An 18,207-nucleotide genomic window follows, 5' to 3' on the forward strand; every position below is an offset into this window, starting at 1 on the left:
CTGTGGTATAGAAGACTTAGTACAAGCCTCGCTCTCACTCCAGTCCATGAGTCTCACAATGTCGTCTAGCTGTATAGAAACCGAAGATTTTAGGCTCTACATTTACACTACTAACCAATTTGTAGAAGTGGTAAGAGTGCTGAGCAGGACAGGAACTGCTCTAGCAATCGTCTAGGAAGCCAAAATCGCATTTAAGTGGGCAACGATTATTAGTCTCCTGGAATTAGAAACAACAAATAGCATCTATCCAGAACGATTGTACATTCCTATCAGTGACTGGAAAAGGGGTCATTCTACCAAACATTTTAGTCACACGCCCCCTAGGATAGTTGAACAATTTTTATAAGATTTCTCAAGCCTGGTGTGGTGGCTCACGCTTTCAATCCCAGCAGTCGGATGGTAGAGGTGCGAGGATCTTTGAGTTTGAGGCTAACCTGATCTACAGACTGTAGTGAGTTCCAGGACAGCCAGGACTACACAGAGAAACAAAACAACACAATAACAACAAAAAGATTTCTTCAAATGTAATATTCGTTGGGGACGGGGAGACAAAGACAGGACTCCAAATCATCAGAGTGGGTCGAATAAAGACTGAACAAGGATAGTAGCACTCGGTGGCGGGTTACAAAATAGGAACACCTGACACTATGGTGGTAATAGGTTGTGCATTTAATCTAAAACATACGGTAAGGTAGGGTGGGAGGTGGGGCCGGGTGTGGTGGGAAGCTCTGCTTGCTGTCCCCTGGCTGCGGCCGGCCAGGGTTTCCCTGGACGAGTCTCACTTCAGCGGCTTCGCTATGGCCGGCCCTGGCCCCGGCGCGGCGCTTGAGTCCCCGCGGCAGCTCCTGGGTCGCGTGCGCTTCCTGGCGGAGGCGGCGCGGAGCCTCCGGGCCGGGCTGCCACTGCCTGCGGCGCTAGCTTTCGTGCCGCGGGAAGTGCTCTACAAGCTGTACAAGGACCCGGCGGGACCCTCGCGCGTGCTGCTGCCCGTGTGGGAAGCAGAGGGCCTGGGGCTGCGTGTGGGAGCCGTGGGCGCTGCCCCGGGCACAGGCTCTGGACCCCTGCGCGCCGCCCGTGACAGTATCGAGCTCCGGCGCGGCGCCTGTGTGCGCACCACTGGCGAGGAGCTGTGCAACGGCCACGGGCTCTGGGTGAAGTTGACCAAGGTGCGCCCCGGATGGCAGGGACCCCACAAAAGACCCCCTGGATCTAGCCAGAGCCCTGGTTGTTCCGCCCCCTTATCCCATAATGAGCTGGCATTGCTTTCCGTGCTCTTTGCCCCGGGCTGGGCTGGGCGAGCAATTGAGTTGATTTCTGTCCCCATCTGACTCGTCCCTGCAGGAGCAGCTGGCCGAACACCTGAGTGACTGTAGTCTGGACGAAGGCTGGCTTCTAGTGTGTCGACCAGCAGAGGGCGGAGCCCGCCTTGTACCTATTGACACTCCCGACCACCTGCAGCGGCAGCAGCAGCTATTTGGCGTGGACTACCGGCCGGTGCTCAGGTCCTGCAACTCAAAGGACGCTATTTGGTGTCTGGCGGATGCGGAGGGTTTCGAAACACAACCAAAATCTAAACCTTGGGTTGTGTGAGAGAGAGAGATTTGGGTGGAGGTGGGGTAAGAACTGGCAGAGATGAGACCTGAAGGGGGATGAGGCTTCTAGGCTTGGAGCTAGAACTCCAAGGCTCCAGATCCTGAAGGTGGTGTCCTGTTTCCCCGTACCTCCCTCCTCATTTACTCCACTCTGTGCCTACAGATGGGAACAGGTAGTGGACCTGACCTATTCACATCGCCTGGGATCCAGGCCTCAGCCAGCAGAGGCATATACAGAAGCTATACAAAGGCTACTGTGAGTTATCTGGAACGGGGTGGGAGAGGAGGGAGCAGGGCCTGAATCCAACCTAATTAGGGGCTTGGGGCTATTTAGCTATGTGCCCCCAACATGGACATATGAGTGCGACGAGGACCTGATCCACTTCTTATATGACCACCTGGGCAAAGAAGATGAGAACCTGGGTAGTGTGAAGCAGTATGTGGAGAGCATAGATGTTTCTTCCTATACGGTGGGTACTGGACTCCTCCTGTGCCTAGATACAGTCACATCCCTCAATGCTAGGTCCAGAACTCCCATCACCAAACTAGGGCCAAACCCATGTCCCCATAGACCATACTTAGTCCCACTACCCTTGGAACCCCTCTAAGGACCCCAGACACCCTTCCTATCCCACACCCACTCCAACTCTGCTGTTTCTGTTCCCTGACCCAACACACATGCCCAGTGTGACAGCACCTCTCTGCCCTTACCTTAGGAGGAGTTCAATGTGTCCTGCCTGACAGATAGCAACGCAGATACCTACTGGGAGAGTGATGGGTCCCAGTGCCAACACTGGGTACGGCTTACCATGAAGAAAGGCACAATTGTCAAGTGAGTGGGCTCTGGGCATGACAGGGTGGATGAGCCATGTGCTGCGGGTGCCTAGAGACTCATTCAGATACATACTCTGGGTCCTCAGGAAGCTGCTACTCACAGTGGATACCACAGATGACAACTTCATGCCGAAACGGGTAGTAGTCTATGGGGGTGAAGGGGACAACCTGAAGAAGCTGAGTGACGTGAACATTGATGAGTGAGTAAGCTGTCCTGGGGGCGGGGGCGGGACCAAGCTTAGCTTGAATGGAACCCCAGAGGTTCCTGAAGGCCTGTGGCAGCAAATACCTGAACTGCTTTATACTTGGCTCCTAGGACCCTGATCGGGGATGTCTGTGTATTAGAGGACATGACCGTCCACCTTCCAATCATTGAGATCCGAATCGTTGAGTGTCGAGGTAGGGCTCAGGACTATAAGGAGTTTCAGGATATGGGTGAGGGCAGGCTGATAATGTGGAGAGGAGAGAAGAGAGTGGACTTGGAGTTAGGGTAAAGCTTCGTGTCTTAGTCGGGGTTTTTATTCCTGCACAAACATCATAACCAAAAAGCAAGTTGGGGCACCAGGCGTGGTGGCACACGCCTTTAATCCCAGCACTTGGGAGGCAGAGGCAGGCAGATTTCTGAGTTCGAGGCCAGCCTGGTCTACAAAGTGAGTTCCAGGACAGCTAAGGATATACAGAGAAACCCTGTCTCGAAAAACCAAAAAAAAAAAAAAAAAAAAAAGCAAGTTGGGGAGGAAAGGGTTTATTCGGCTTACATATTCACAATACTGTTCATCACCAAAGGAAGTCAGGACTGGAACTCAAGCAGGTCAGAAATCAGGAGCTGATGTAGAAGCCATGGAAGGATGTTCTTTGCTGGCTTGCTTCCCCTGGCTTGCTCAGCCTGCTCTCTTATAGAACCCAAGACTAGCAGCCCAGAGATGCACCACTCACAAGGGGACCTCCCCCCTTGATCACTAATTGAGAAAATGCCTTACAGTTGGATCTCGTGGAGGCATTTCCCCAACTGAAGCTCCTTTTTCTGTGATAACTCCAACCCGTGTCAAGTTGACACAAAACTAGCCAATACACTTCGAGACCAAAGATAGTATACAGTGCTGGGTATAAGCCAACCTTAGAGCCGTAGAGGTGGTTGGGCTCATCTGAAAGGAGCTGAGTTGGGATCCACAGGCATCCCAGCAGCATAGAGATGGAATGAATATATTGAATTGTGATAGAATCTCTGAAGCCTCCGTAGTTAACAGTGACAAAATGCCCACTGCTGGGAGCCATTCCCAGGTCTGAGGGCCAAGAAAACAGCAGGCTCAGTAAAGGGCCATATCCTGACTCCCCCCATCCACAGATGATGGGATCGATGTCCGTCTTCGAGGGGTAAAGATCAAGTCATCTAGACAGCGGGAGCTGGGGCTGAATGCAGACCTGTTCCAGCCGGCCAGTCTGGTGCGATATCCACGCCTGGAAGGCACTGACCCAGAAGTACTATACCGCAGAGCTGTCCTTCTGCAGAGGTAGGTATGGTCCTGACCCTGCAGGCCTCCCTTCCTCGCCTAAGCCTTGGGAATCTGCATGGAGGAGGCCCCAAAGTCTGGTAAAATAAGTTATTCTGCTTCGAGGGCCAGAGCACCTCCTGAGCCTCCCTTCTGTCCCTGTGGATTAGACACTGGGGTCTTACACCATGCCAAATTCTTTATCTTACCACACTACCATAGATTCATCAAAATTCTGGACAGTGTCCTGCACCACCTAGTACCTGCATGGGACCACACCCTGGGCACCTTTAGTGAGATTAAGGTGAGTCTGGGCCTGCAATACTTACGGGGCATTGGGCTGCTTGCCTAGTTTTCATTATTATTATTTTTTTTTTTTTTAGATTTACTTAATTATTTTATTTATATGAGCACACTGTAGCTGTCTTCAGACATACCAGAAGAGGGCATCGGATCCCATTACAGATGGTTGTGAGCCACCATGTGGTTGCTGGGAATTGAACTCAGGACCTCTGAAAGAGCAGTCAGTGCTCTAAACCACTGAGCCATCTCCCCACCTCCTTGGTTCTTTTTTTTTGGGGGGGGGGGCGGGGAGGACTGCCAGGGCTATACAGAGAAACCCTGTCTCGAAAAACCAAAAAAAAAGAAGAAGAGGAGGAGGAAAAGTAACTCCTCCGTTAGGTGGGCAGCTGTGCCCTGAGGGTCCCCGAGCTCCACATGACAAAGGAACCCATACAGCTAGCTGTGAGTGTGACGTGAGGCTAGAAACTGGCTGACGGGAAGCACAGTCTCTTCTCAAGAGATTTGTGTAGCAGGCTGTGAAGTAGGGATTTTTCTCTGGTCAGTGGAAGTCTCAGAAAGCTTGTGAGAATGTTAGATTTGTATTGTTGTTCCAAATTTCCCCTTCATGGTTAGTTTAAAGGAAAAACTATAGGCAAGAACAGAACGGACTAGACATAGACTGCAATGGGGGAGTTGGGTCTAGGCGTAGAAAGTCCCAGAGCCTACACGTAAGCCGATTGCCCACTCATTCCGCCCTGGCCACCTTTCCTCCAGCAAGTGAAACAGTTCCTACTGTTGTCACGCCAGCGGCCCAGCCTGGTAGCACAGTGCCTGCGTGATTCAGAAAGCAGCAAGCCCAGCTTCATGCCGAGGCTGTACATCAACCGCCGCCTTGCCATGGAACACCGTGCCTGCCCTTCTCGGGACCCTGCCTGCAAGAATGCAGTCTTCACCCAGGTCTGGACCAGACTGAGGGAGGGTCAGTAAAGGGCGGAAGGAAGAGAGAGTTGGGCAAGAATAGGGACAGCTCTTTATCGCAGGCTTCCTACAGCTCCCACTCCTTCCCACCTTCTCTTGCTCCCCAGGTTTATGAAGGTCTCAAGCCTTCTGACAAGTATGAGAAGCCCTTGGACTACAGGTATGGCGTGAGGGTAAAAGATGGCACACAGTGCCTGCTGCTTCTCGCTGCCACACTCTGTGGTCCTTCTCCTAGCTGGTCTCTGGGCCTGCTAATGTGCCTGAGGCCAGCCCTGGCATAGTGGAAATCCATCATCCCTGTTTACAGGTGGCCCATGCGCTATGACCAGTGGTGGGAATGTAAATTCATTGCGGAAGGGATCATTGACCAAGGTGAGGCCTTGACATGGGTTCCGACTATTGACTATTAGGGTGTTAGAGCCTCGGGACTCTGAGGTGCCCAGCTGAGAGCATTTGTCATTTCAGGAGGTGGCTTCCGTGACAGCCTGGCAGATATGTCAGAAGAACTGTGCCCCAGCTCAGCTGACACCCCTGTGCCTCTGCCCTTCTTTGTGCGCACAGCGAACCAGGTTAATTGTCTTCCCACCCACCACCAAATTTCTGCCATTTCCGCAAACCTCTAGAAAGCCTGGTAGAGCTGGAGGGGGCAGGGAGGGAATTGCCTGAGGCGGCCTCTGCACCCAGGGAGAGGAGTGGAGAGGAATGTCCACCATGGTTGGGTGGGATAGTAGATTTCTGATAAGGTCTGTGTGATACTCTAGGTAGGAAAATAGGGTCTACCACATGCCCTGCTAACAGCTCTGTCTCTGGGGCAGGGCAATGGCACTGGTGAGGCCCGGGACATGTATGTGCCAAATCCCTCTTGCCGAGACTTTGCCAAGTATGAGTGGATTGGACAGTTGATGGGGGCTGCCCTTCGGGGTAAGGAGTTCCTGGTGAGTAACCCAGTTGTCACCCTGTCAGCTGAGCCCAGGTCCCGCAAAGGAAAGGCCAGTAGACCTGGTCAGTTCAGTAAGAAGACAGCGGTGTTTGTCACGCAGGTCCTGGCCCTGCCTGGGTTTGTGTGGAAGCAGCTGTCTGGAGAGGAAGTGAGCTGGAGCAAGGACTTCCCAGCTGTGGACTCCGTGCTGGTGAGTAGGGCTCCGACCCACCGCTCCCCAGTACCTGTGTGACTCCCGGGGCTTCAACTGATAGCTTTGTTCTGGTAACTCCTAAAATCCTTACCTCCAGCCCTCACTTCTTTCCTTAACCTGGGTCCACACATGCATTAATTCAAGATGGCACTGTTGAGCCTTGCACTCTGCAGACTCTTCACCTTATCCCCAGGCCACTGCCCTCTCAGGCTTCAGGCTCAGAGCCACGCTCTATCTGCCTTTGCCGTAGTTATCAGGGTCTTTATCTGGGTTTGTATTTGTTCTTTTTTTTTTTTTTTTTTTTTTTGCCTTTTGTAAAAAAGCATATTTGTGTGTGTGTGTGTGTGTGTGTGTAAGAGAAAGAAAGAGAGACAGAGACGGTAGGTGTATGCACTATGGCGCACGTTTGGAGGTCTGAGGACAGCTTTTGGGAATTGATTATCCCCATGCAGATCCAGGGCTTTGAACTCAGGGCATCATCGGGGTTGGTGGCAAGTGTTTTTATGCACTGAACCATCATGCCAGCCCTGTTTTGCTTCTTGCAGTAGGGTCTCACATAGACTAGGATATGTAGCTGAAGATGACCTTGAATCCTGATCTTCATGCTCTACCTCCTGCGTACTGGCAATGCACGCACATGCAGCCATGCTTAGGGTCACTCTTAACTCTAATCCCCAGCATCCTGTCCAGCCTCTCCCTGGACTTAGTGCACGTCTCCCTCCCGTCTCATGCTGTCCTCCTGGTTCAGGCCATCTTCCCTCTGTTCTGACCATGTATTATAAAAGCTCCTGTCCCTGCCTCTATTCTTATCCACCTCATGCTGCCAGGGTAATTCATCTCACTCATTTAAATCATTCGATGCCTCTGCTCTGGGCTCAGGATGGAGCGAACCCTGTGAAGGCCTTTAATGGCTCCTGTGTCTCAGCCATTTGACTCATACTCGGGCCCTAGCAAGACATTCTTTAAGCCTTTGGATTTTTCATCTTTGTCCAAGATGTTCTGTCTCCCAACTTCCCTTGCGGCCAAGCCAGTGTCTGGCTGTCGTTTGGGTGCCACGTCCTGCAGGTGCCCTCCCTAGGCTCCAGGGCTGGCTGCTGCTTTCCCAGCTCTTTCCTGGCCTCTGCACTCCCCGTTACCGATGGGGAGAGGCTGCTGCCCCGGTGGAAAGCTGACCGACAGCCCTGCCTCTCCCCAACTCCAGGTGAAGCTCCTGGAAGTGATGGAAGGAGTGGACAAGGAGACGTTTGAGTTCAAGTTTGGGAAGGAGCTGACATTCACCACCGTCCTGAGTGACCAACAGGTCGTGGAGCTGATTCCTGGGGGCACGGGCATCGTGGTGGAATATGAGGATCGCTCCCGTTTCATCCAGCTGGTGCGGAAGGCGCGGCTAGAGGAGAGCAAGGAGCAGGTAGGAGAACAGGAGCAGCAGGCCCTTCCCTTGACGCCAGAGCCCACTGGTAGGCGACCAATATCCACCCTGATGCTGGCTTCCATGACTGCACCCCATTCCTGCTGGTCAGTGAGTACAGAGATGCCCCAGTGTACGCTGAAAGTAGTGTCCAACTTTCCCAGGCAGGCTTCTTCCTCCTCCCTAGGTGGCAGCCATGCAGGCAGGTCTGCTGAAGGTGGTACCACAGGCTGTGCTGGACTTGCTGACCTGGCAAGAGTTGGAAAAGAAGGTGTGTGGGGACCCAGAGGTCACTGTGGATGCTCTGCGCAAGCTCAGTGAGTTCTAGGCGATAGGGCAGTGAAGCCGAAGGGGCGGGGCTTAAGGACTAGCCCAGTGAGAGCTAAGCATGAACTCCTGCCTTGGCCCCTCCAGCTCGGTTTGAGGACTTCGAACCATCTGACACACGCGTGCAGTACTTTTGGGAGGCTCTGAACAATTTCACCAATGGTCAGTAGAGGGCAGAGTGCTGCTTGCCTTGCCTTGGGACGTGGCTTGTGGATTGAAGAGGCGGGCGGGAATTTATAGAGCTTCCTTCATCAGTGCAAGCCTTAATTTTCTTCTCCACCCAGAGGACCGGAGCCGTTTCCTGCGCTTTGTCACCGGCCGCAGCCGCCTCCCTGCTCGGATCTACATTTACCCAGACAAACTGGGGTGAGTATGAGTACAGAGAGGGGCAGAAGGTGCCCCCCACACACACATGCACGCATACGCGTCACTCCACAACTCATAATCCTTTGCCCTTCCCACCTTGCAGCTATGAGACCACAGACGCCCTGCCTGAGTCTTCTACCTGCTCCAGCACGCTCTTCCTCCCACACTATGCCAGGTGAGTCTCCCGAGGTGGGAGGGTGGTTGGCAGGGAAGGGCACCCTGGGAGCAGCAGAGATGCTGGACAGACCACCTTCCTCCCTCTGTAGTGCCAAGGTATGCGAGGAGAAGCTCCGCTACGCCGCGTACAACTGTGTGGCCATCGACACGGACATGAGTCCCTGGGAGGAGTGAGGCCGTGCCCTAAGCGTGTACGCTGCCCTCACCCACACCAGCCCGGTTTGGGTCTCAACAGAGGTGATGGGTTCAGAAATGTCAGCACAGTGGGCCCTGTACCTGAGTATGGTCTGGTCGCAGTGGGAGGCGTGAATTGACACAGACGCTCCAGTCCCCACAGACCCACGAACCCTACTGTGCTGGGGCTTGCTTCCCTAGGTATTTAGCCTTGGTGAGAGGGAATCGTCCACAAGCCCAGCACACGCTGCCAGGCCTGAGCTACTTGAAGGGGGCAATCTAGCTCCCCAAACAATGGACTATGTTTTGGTTTCCCCCATTCCTCTTTTTTTCTAGCTTCAGCCATGGCTCAAAATGTTTAAAAACTGGTAGAATGGTACTTTGAGCAAGGGGCCAATGACAGAGTAAGGTCATCCTCCTTGGTCACGGGTCCCTAAGAAAGAAGCCCCAGTTGAGACCCATCCCTTGCATACTAGCCTTCTTCTTTCCATAGCAGAGGTGTGTGAGCTTTGTTCTTCCAGAGGCTTGGCATGGACATCCGCTCAATACCCAGGCTTTACCAGCAGCCAAACTACTGTCTTCTGGATCATATCCAGCCCAACTCCATTGCTCCTTCACCCCCAAGAGTTCACAGCTGAGGGACCTTCTGTCCTCTCTGAAATTTCAGTGGTTGCTGTTTCCACACTCTAAAATAAGGCCTAGACGTTAAACTTCCTCTAAGGGTGGTGCACACCCTTCCATTACCCTCAAGAGCCTCCATGGCACTCCTGTAGGACGTCTTACATTGGGGAAATTGAATAAATGGAGAAATTCATTTTTTTAGAATGTGCTTTTGGGATCCCTGCTAAACTCATGGCACTCCTAGAAAATCGCTGTGTCCTAGAAGGAGCTCCGGGGCTGCCACCCTACTGATAGCAGGGGATGTGCGCCTGATGGGAGAGGTGGGCTTCACAGTGACACAGTGGGGCATCTGTAGCACAGCCTGGGAATGAGAGCTCAGACCAGAGGACAGAAGGCTGGGCTTTTGAGATGATTGTGGGATTCAGAGTCTGGAAGCTCACCTCCAGCAGCAAGTGAGCAGAATGACGGCACATGGAGGGTGAAGCTGGGGTAGCTGATGAGCACCCGGATCCTGATACACTTGGGAGCACCTGTCTGCCCCCAAATGCCACATATCTAAGGTCCAGAGACTCTAGCCCTGTCTTACCCCAAGTACTTCCACCCTGAAGCTCAATGCACTAGACGCCATCTTGGTGTCCTGGTACAGTGTAAACAGTCAGTTACCCATCAAAGCAGACTGAGCCCTAAAAATCTTTCCTAATGTGTCGTCTTCAGCTCACGGTGCCATTGAGAAAGCCTCTTCACATGGCTGTGTGCACGCCCAGACCTATCTTTCCCACACACTGAGCCTCCTGGGGCAGCCCCATCCGCCCATGTGCTTTGGGGGACCCACAGGAGACAAACATGAACACCCTCCCTCCCAGGGAGCCCCAGCACCTGCACACACACCCACCAAACTCTGCTTCTCAGAAAGCTCCCCTGGCTCTGTTGGGGAAGGAGTGCTTCCATAGTGTCTGGGAAGGGCCTTCCCTGCAGAAGCTGTGGGGTGCAGTTTGTCTCTATGCCCCCACACATGCCCTTAATAACTCTTTTACACCATATTTTTCAGGCTGCTTTGCATTTACTTATTCATTTAGAGATGAAGTGTGGAGTACAGATGTCAGGCACCAGCTGCAAAGCACCAAGGCTAAGTCGGTGTTTGCTCCAGAGCACACACTCCCCACAGAAGCTTGCTACATCTTTCTCATTAAGTAGCAGTGTAGAGCAAGTGTCTTCTTGGTGATGAATTATACTTCTAAGGGGATCCACTGAAATATTTTATTCTCTATTAAAATTTTATTTTTAAAATCACGTATATATATGGATGTCTATGGGGTGGGAGTGTGCGTGACTGTAGGCACTCAAGGAGACTGGAAAAAGGCATTGGATCCCATGGAGCTGAAATTACAGGCATTTGTGAGCCACTTGATGTAGGTACTAGGAACTAAACCCAGGTTCTCTGGAAGAGCTATAACTGCTCTTAACTGCTGAGCCAGTTTGCTCTTTAATAAGCCCGGAAACATTTTATTCTTTACATGACCCATCAAATGACTCATCTCTGAGACACTTACAGTCCTCACTTTGGTTTTGTTTTGAGACATGGTCTTGCTTGTAATCTTAGCTGTCCTGGCCTAAAACTCCTTATGTAGCCCAGGCTGGCCACAAACTTGCAGCAGTACTATATCTGCCACCAAAATGCTAAGGAACCCTTTCATGTGAAGGGTTTTCTGCCACTGCTTGCTCAGGGGCAACCTGTGGATGGCACTTGCTTTCCTCAGTAATGGAGGTAAGATCAGTCTCCGTTGCTATGACTACAGATGTGTGGTCGGTGACATGCAGTCAGCACTCCTGTGATCAGCTGTTTTCTCAAACCTGAGTGTGCTCAACTTCATTTCTCATGTTTTTCTCTGCTGCCCTTTCCTTGCCTTGGCCAGTTTGTCCTCTCCCTTACCTTGTGTGTACTACACACTACCACTGAGCCACACCCCCCAAATGCCCTCTCTTTTAATTATCTCATTCCTCGTTGGTTTATTCCTAGGAGACAAAGAAGCTTATCATAGAAGACAGGGTTTCTCTGTGTAACCCTGGCTGTCTTGGAACTCATTCTGTAGACTAGGCTGGCCTCGAACTCTGAGATCCTCCTGCCTTTGCCTCCTGAGTGCTGGGATTAAAGGCGTGCGCCACCACTAGAGGGGTTCAGACTCTAGAACAAAACAGCTGAGGTGCATATTTTACATCCAAAGCAGACCAGGCCTCCAGGTTCTCCCAGCATCCCTCAGTGCCTAACTGGCACACCCTACTCCTAACCCTGAACTTTCCAGCTCCGGGGCTGGGCTGCCCTTCCCCCAGAGTCTCTTCTATATATAATCCAGACATTTTGATTTCTTCTCTCTTCTCCCTTTCTCCTTTCTCTCTCTGCCCCCTCCCCTCTGTCTCCCTCCCCAAGATGACTTCCCTGGCCTGCTTCCTTGGGGCCAGTGAATTTGCCCACCCAAGTGCAGCTTCCCAATAAACCTGCCTTTATATTAATCTGTTTGAACTGGCTCATTTTCACTGGTGGAGAAATAACTTATCAACCACCATCCAACATTTAAACTTCTTTATAATTTAGGCTGCTAGGCCTGCTAGAATGTCAGCTCTACAGAGGCTGGGTCCAAGCCTTGTTCAGATAGATCCCAAGAGCCTAAAGCTGTCCAAGGGAAGGAGACTGAAGTGGGAGTCATTCCAAGCAGGCATCAGCTATAGGCACTGAGTAAATACTTGATGAATGAGTAAAATATGACCTCAAAATCATATTTTCCAATCTTAAAAAAGGGGAAAAATCAACTGTCTGAAACGTGGTTTGGGATAAAAGTGCGAAATCACCAAATTAATCAAATTACTTCTTTAAAATCTGGCCCAGCCGGGCGTGGTGGCGCACACCTTTGATCCCAGCACTTGGGAGGCAGAGGCAGGCGGATTTCTGAGTTTGAGGCCAGCCTGGTGTACAGAGTGAGTTCCAGGACAGCCAGGGCTACACAGAGAAACCCTGTCTCGAGAAAAAAAAAAAAAATCTGGCCCATCAGCTTAGAATACCAATGTCTCCACTGTCCTTCAAAGCCAATGGTGGGAATTCTTTGTGTTTGAAGGAGTCCTAGTTACTGGAGTTCCTGCCAAGCGTTTTATAGTAAATGAAGCAGCAGCTGCCGCTCTCTCTGACTTACCAGTCCCCACTTGGGCAGTCACCAGGCTGATGTGCAACAGCTAAGTTGGAAGTGCTGTAGTTCCTGCAGTAAGTGGCCAAAGCAGTTTCTTTTCTCATTTCTTTCTTTCACTCAGTGCTCTTAAAATAACAATTCCTCACCACACTGACAAGCCCACGGCCAAATGGAATATTATGAGGTGGCCAGCAAATTCCCAAAGAGAGTTCTCTAGCAGACTGTGGGAAGAATATCTGTGAGCCCAGACCCAACTTTTGAAAGGTTTCTTTTGTGTCTCACATTGCAGAGGATTGCCTTCTGAGCCTACCCCATCCCACACATATGCAGTATGTGTGTGAGTACACGACAAACACAAACACGTGGGGGTAACCTACCCCACATGTATCCTATCGACTGGCTATGAAGGAGTGTCCCTGCATTCTCAATTGGTCATTGCTGTGCAGACAACACCAGGTTTTTGTTGTTTCCTCACCTGCCCCAAAAGAAGATTCTCAGAGAGAATCATGTTAAAAAGTAAGCTGCCTGCTGGGGGGCTCACAGTAGCCCTCAGACCAGCCTAAGGGCGGGCAGCGGAAGAGATGGTCAAGTGTCGTCCTGCTGCTGATTGGTTCACAGTGACTAAGCTGTGATACCTCTCCCACCATACTAATAGGGCTTTTTGTATGCTGGCTGCTGATGCTGGGGAGGGGGATTTAGCAGAACTGGAGCAGGGCAGGGAGGTGGAGCAGAGAGAGCCACAGCCACATGGAGAGAGGGACAGTGGCAGGGAGGTGGGCTTGAGTCTAGATAGGTAGCTGAGCCTCCTTGTCTTTATTATTAAACCCCAAGCGGGACCCACAGGAGCCCTCAACTCTCTGAAGACAGGATTTCTTTGTGTAACATCCCTGGCTGTCCTGGAACTTGCTCTGTTGACCAGGTTGGTCTTGAACTCACAGAGATCCATCTGTCTCTGCCTCCTGAGTGCTGGGATTAAAGAAGTGCACCACCACACCTGGCAGAACAACTCATTTCTTTTTTTTTCTTTCTTTCTTTTTTTTTCTTTTCTTTTTTGAGACAGGGTTTCTCTGTATAGTCCTGGCTGTCCTGGAACTCACTTTGTAGACCAGGCTGGCCTGGAACTCAGAAATCCGCCTGCCTCTGCCTCCTGAGGGCTGGGATTAAAGGCATGCACCACCACGCCCCGGCGAACACCTCATTTCTAATTTGCATTTACAAAGTGCCTCCTGTATGCATGCTATATACTAATATGCATGAAGCTACACACAGGGGAATAACATGAACTAACTTAGAAGGCAACTTGAAAAGAAGAGGTAACGGTGGCCTGGGCTTTTGGTCTAGTTTTTCTATCACCAAATAGGATGTTGAAGGAAAATTCCAACTAATTAAATATACTTTACTTAGCACATCTTGGGTCCTGGGAAGAATGGAACAAATAAAATATAGCCCTTATCCAGTGTGATAAAGGGACATGAAGAGGCCTGGAGAGATGGCTCAGCAGTTAAGAGCACCAGCTGCTTTTCCAGAGGACTTGCGTTCAATTCCCAGCACCCACAGGATGGCTTACAATCATTTGTAATTCCAGTTCCAGGAGACCCAGTGCTCTCTTCTGGCCTCTATGGATACCAGGCATACATGTAGGCAAAACACGCATACACATATAACTGAAAGTTTTTATTGATGTGGGTATTTTGTTTGAGATGGTTTTTCCATGTAGCTCTGGCTGTCCTGGAAACGCTCATGTATTACATCCTGACCACAGTTTCCCCTCCCTCTTCTCCTCCCACTCCCTCCCCTCCCACCTCCTTTTCCCCCTAGATCCTCCTCCTTTTTCCTTCAAAAAAAACAAAACAACAACAACAAGCCAGTGTCCCAGGGATATCAATGGGGCACAGCATAACAAGTTACAAGACTAGGCACAAACCCTCATTTCAAGGCTAGACAAGGCAACCCAGTAGGAGGAAAAGGCTCTAAGAGTCAGAGAAGCCCCACTCCCACTGTTAGGAGTTAGTCCCACAGAACACCAAGCTGCACAGCCATGACACAGATGCAGAGGACCCAGCTCAGAGCCATGCAGGGTCCATGATGGCCACTTCAGTCTTTGGAGCCCCTATGAGCCATACTTAGTTCTGTGGGCCGTGTTCTTGTGATGTCCTTGAGCCCTCTGGCTCCTATGATTCTTCCTGTCCCTCTTCCATGGGATTCCCCCAAATTAAAAAAAATTAAATATTTTAAATGTTACTTTCATTACATCTTGTCCCCAAGTACATGCCTTTTAAATATTCCATGTGGTGAAATTGGATGTATGTGTATGACTTCTGTGCATACAAAAGAAACAGAACAATTAGCTCCAAGAAAAGCTCTTTCATGATTGAGTTGCAGCTGAAATGGCTATTTTTCTCTGAGGGAATTTTTTTTTTTTTTTTTTTTTTTTTTTGGTTTTTCAAGACAGGGTTTCTCTGTGTAGCCCTGACTGTCCTGGAACTCACTTTGTAGACCAGGCTGGCCTTGAACTCACTGTCCTGGAACTCACTTTGTAGACCAGGCTGGCCTTGAACTCAGAAATCCGCCTGCCTCTGCCTCCCGAGTGCTGGGATTAAAGGCGTGCGTCACCACCGCCCGGCTTCTCTGATGCAATATTATATTTACTTAAAATGAAAATGTGACTAACAATTTACAAAAAGAAAGCCAGTCACTTCCAGAAAAAGCTACCAATATTTATTGTCAATGATAATATTTGAGCTTTTGAGACAAAGAATTTAAAAATGCTTGCATCTCTCTGAAGTGGGAACTTCTAGTTCCTTTGGCAAGTCAGTTATATCAAAGGATGCTTTCCAGAAGCAGACACAGGTGAAAGGATGTTTTGCTAAAGCAAATATGTGAAAAGATGCCTGATGTTAAGAAGGACCCAACAGGGGCTGGTGAGACGGCTTAGCAGTTAAGAGCACTGACTACTCTTCCGGAGGTCATGAGTTCGCATCCCAGCAACCATATGGTGGTTCACAACCATCCTTAATGAGAAACAAATTAAAAAATCTATGGGCCAGAGCAAGCAGGAGAAAAGGAAGAGGGAAGAAGAAGAAGAAGAAGAAGAAGAAGAAGAAGAAGAAGAAGAAGAAGAAGAAGAAGAAGAAGAAGAAGAACCCAACAGACAGTGGATGACACTGGGTGGTATTGGTGTCTTACCGTGCCTAGTGGTCATCATTTGTAGTGACTTCATAGAAAGAAACACACCAAAAAAAAAAACTTCTGGTGGTGTTCTGGGAGCTTCTTGCCGCTTCCATGGACTCTGGCCAATTGGCAGAGTGATGTCAGCTGATACTGACTCGGAGTCTTGCTAAGACAGACTCATGTGGTGTTTTGCTGAGGAAAGATTGGTGGAATGTCTTTCCACCAGTGACGTTCGGAGGGAGTATAGATAGGACTCAAAGGACAGTGGTGGGGGCTCATTTGCATAGCTGGCTTTGCAACACTTCTTGGTCTCTCATCTTCCTTCATTTTTGTCTTCATTGAAAGAGGCACGGTAAAGAACTTCTCCTGGGGTCCCTACTGGTCCCACTGACTCCTGCTGATTCCTCTGAGGCCTGGCAGTTCAGCTAGGTCATGCCACCGCTGCTGCTCTCCTGACACTACTTTACTGTATTACTGGTATACTCGCGGCGAAGTGTTTGCGAGTGGATTGAGCTCCTGTGAATTGAACTGCTGATTTCCTGACAATTCAGATTGGACTTGCTCCAAAGAACAATTTCTAAACCGGTTCACTTTCCCGCTCCCCACCCCCACATCCTAATAACCTTTCTTTTCCGCTACCTCCGGTGGGCAAGTGTGCTATAAAGGAGGTTAAAGCATTTTAGAACCATTATTAAAAGCAGTGTTTGAAAAACCAAAGACAGCATCTCTCTTTGTAAACTTGATTTCCAATATTTAGGGACATTTCTGATCAGATGAATGACAATATTAACACATGTGATTTTCAAATGTTGTGACAATAAGTAGCTCTGGGAAAACCTGCACTATTTGTGGAATTAATATTTTACAAACTGGGCTGGGCAGTGGTGGCACATGCCTTTAATCTCAGTACTTGGGAGGCAGAGGCAGGTGGATTTCTGAGTTCGAGGCCAGCCTGGTCTACAGACTGAGTTCCAGGACAGCCAGGGCTAGATAGAGAAACCCTGCCTCAAAAAAAAATTTTTTTTACAAACTGTCAGTATATCAAGTTGGAAAACCATATGAGTAAATGTCCACCCAAAGTACAAGTATTCAGAGGTCTGGTGACAGAAGTCTGTAATTCCAGCTAGGCAGGAGGAGGGTTACAAGCTGTAGACCACCCTGGGCAATTTAGACTCTGTTTCAAAGTAAGAAGTTAAGGATTGTCAGGTGTGGTAGCTCACACTTTTATGTCCCAGCACTCTCAGGTAGGTAGGTAGGTAGGTATATAGATATTAGATAGATAGATAGATAGATAGATAAATAGATAGATAGATAGATAGATAGATAGATAGATAGATAGATAGATAGATAGATAGATAGATAGATAGATAGATATGCAAAGAAGGCCCAGGCAAGATGTCTCAGCAGGTAAAGGTACTTGCTTGCTGCCAGCCTGGCAACCTGAACTTGAACCTTGGAGCCCATGGTCTTCAACATGGAAGATGAGAACCCTGACTCCCCAACATGTCCTCTGGCTGCTTCCATACAAGTGCCATGGTGAGCATTCTACTTAGTAAATCGTAACATTTTAAAAAAAGACTAAAAACATAAAGAGGGCTTGGAATGTAGTTTAGTGACAGAGCCCTTTCCTATCTTCAAACCCCAATATCACCAAAAAACCCAAAAACCAAACAATGACAAAAGGACCCCCACAAAGTACAACTCTATAATTCAACCAAAACCATACATCAGTGGCAGCAGAGACGGCTCAGCAGTTGTTGCTTTTGCAGAGGACCAGGGTTTGGTTTCCACATTGCAGTTCACAACTGCCTGCAACTCCAATGAGAAGGGACCAACACCCTCTTCTGACCTCTTCAGGCACCAGAGATGCAGGTGACACACATGTATATACATTCAAGCAAAAACGTTCATACACAAATAATGACAAGTATATCTCCAAAATTTTTAAACATTAAATTGTTTAAAACCACCATACACCACACTTGAAGGGAACATTCAGCTGTTTTCTGGGAGCTAAACATAAGAGAGGTCTAGGGAAGATTTTAAATAATACTATTCTTGTTAAAATTTTCTTTTAAGGGGGCTGGAGAGATGGCTTAGTGGTTAAGAGCACTGACTGCTCTTCCGAAGGTCCTGAGTTCAATTCCCAGCAACCACATGGTAGCTCACAACCATCTGTAATGAGATCTGGCGCCCTCTTCTGGAGTGTCTGAAGACAGCTACAGTGTACTTACATATAATAAATAAGTAAATCTTTAAAAAAATGTTTTTCTTTTAAAAGTTTGTTTTTATTAACATATTTATATTACCAGTCATATGTAGTGTCTCACAGCTATAATCTCAGGACTGCAGTGGTGGAGGCAGGAGGACATTAAGTTTAAGGCCAGCCTGAGCTACATGGTGAGACCTTGTCTCAGAAAACAAAGAACTGGTATGCTCAGCTGTAGTTTTTCCTTAGCATAGGCAAGGCTTTGAATT

At 49.4% G+C, this 18,207-nt stretch overlaps 1 protein-coding gene across 2 annotated transcripts; it reads left to right on the forward strand.

Moving 5' to 3' along the window:
• The first annotated feature begins 690 nt into the window (after window positions 1-690).
• Hectd3 (HECT domain E3 ubiquitin protein ligase 3) lies at window positions 691-10,672 on the forward strand. 2 transcript variants are annotated; one of them, XR_001784215.2, is made up of 21 exons: window positions 691-1,166; window positions 1,342-1,502; window positions 1,756-1,848; window positions 1,927-2,062; window positions 2,309-2,424; window positions 2,513-2,626; window positions 2,743-2,825; window positions 3,772-3,937; window positions 4,139-4,220; window positions 4,973-5,155; window positions 5,284-5,336; window positions 5,484-5,548; window positions 5,642-5,745; window positions 5,992-6,111; window positions 6,217-6,306; window positions 7,511-7,717; window positions 7,905-7,988; window positions 8,132-8,206; window positions 8,329-8,410; window positions 8,514-8,585; window positions 8,677-10,672. XR_001784215.2 is itself a non-coding variant. In NM_175244.4 (21 exons), exons 1-21 carry the CDS (start codon window positions 798-800, stop codon window positions 8,759-8,761), a joined length of 2,586 nt encoding a protein of 861 aa, NP_780453.1. In that variant the 5' UTR covers window positions 729-797; the 3' UTR covers window positions 8,762-10,672. The 2 variants fall into 2 exon arrangements, 1 of the variants encoding a protein (NP_780453.1); NM_175244.4 differs by having other exon boundaries at window positions 729-1,166; window positions 7,905-8,034.
• Window positions 10,673-18,207: the final 7,535 nt, after the last annotated feature.

This window comes from Mus musculus, chromosome 4, assembly GCF_000001635.26.
Source record: "Mus musculus strain C57BL/6J chromosome 4, GRCm38.p6 C57BL/6J".
In the NCBI taxonomy this organism is placed as follows: Eukaryota; Metazoa; Chordata; class Mammalia; order Rodentia; family Muridae; genus Mus; species Mus musculus.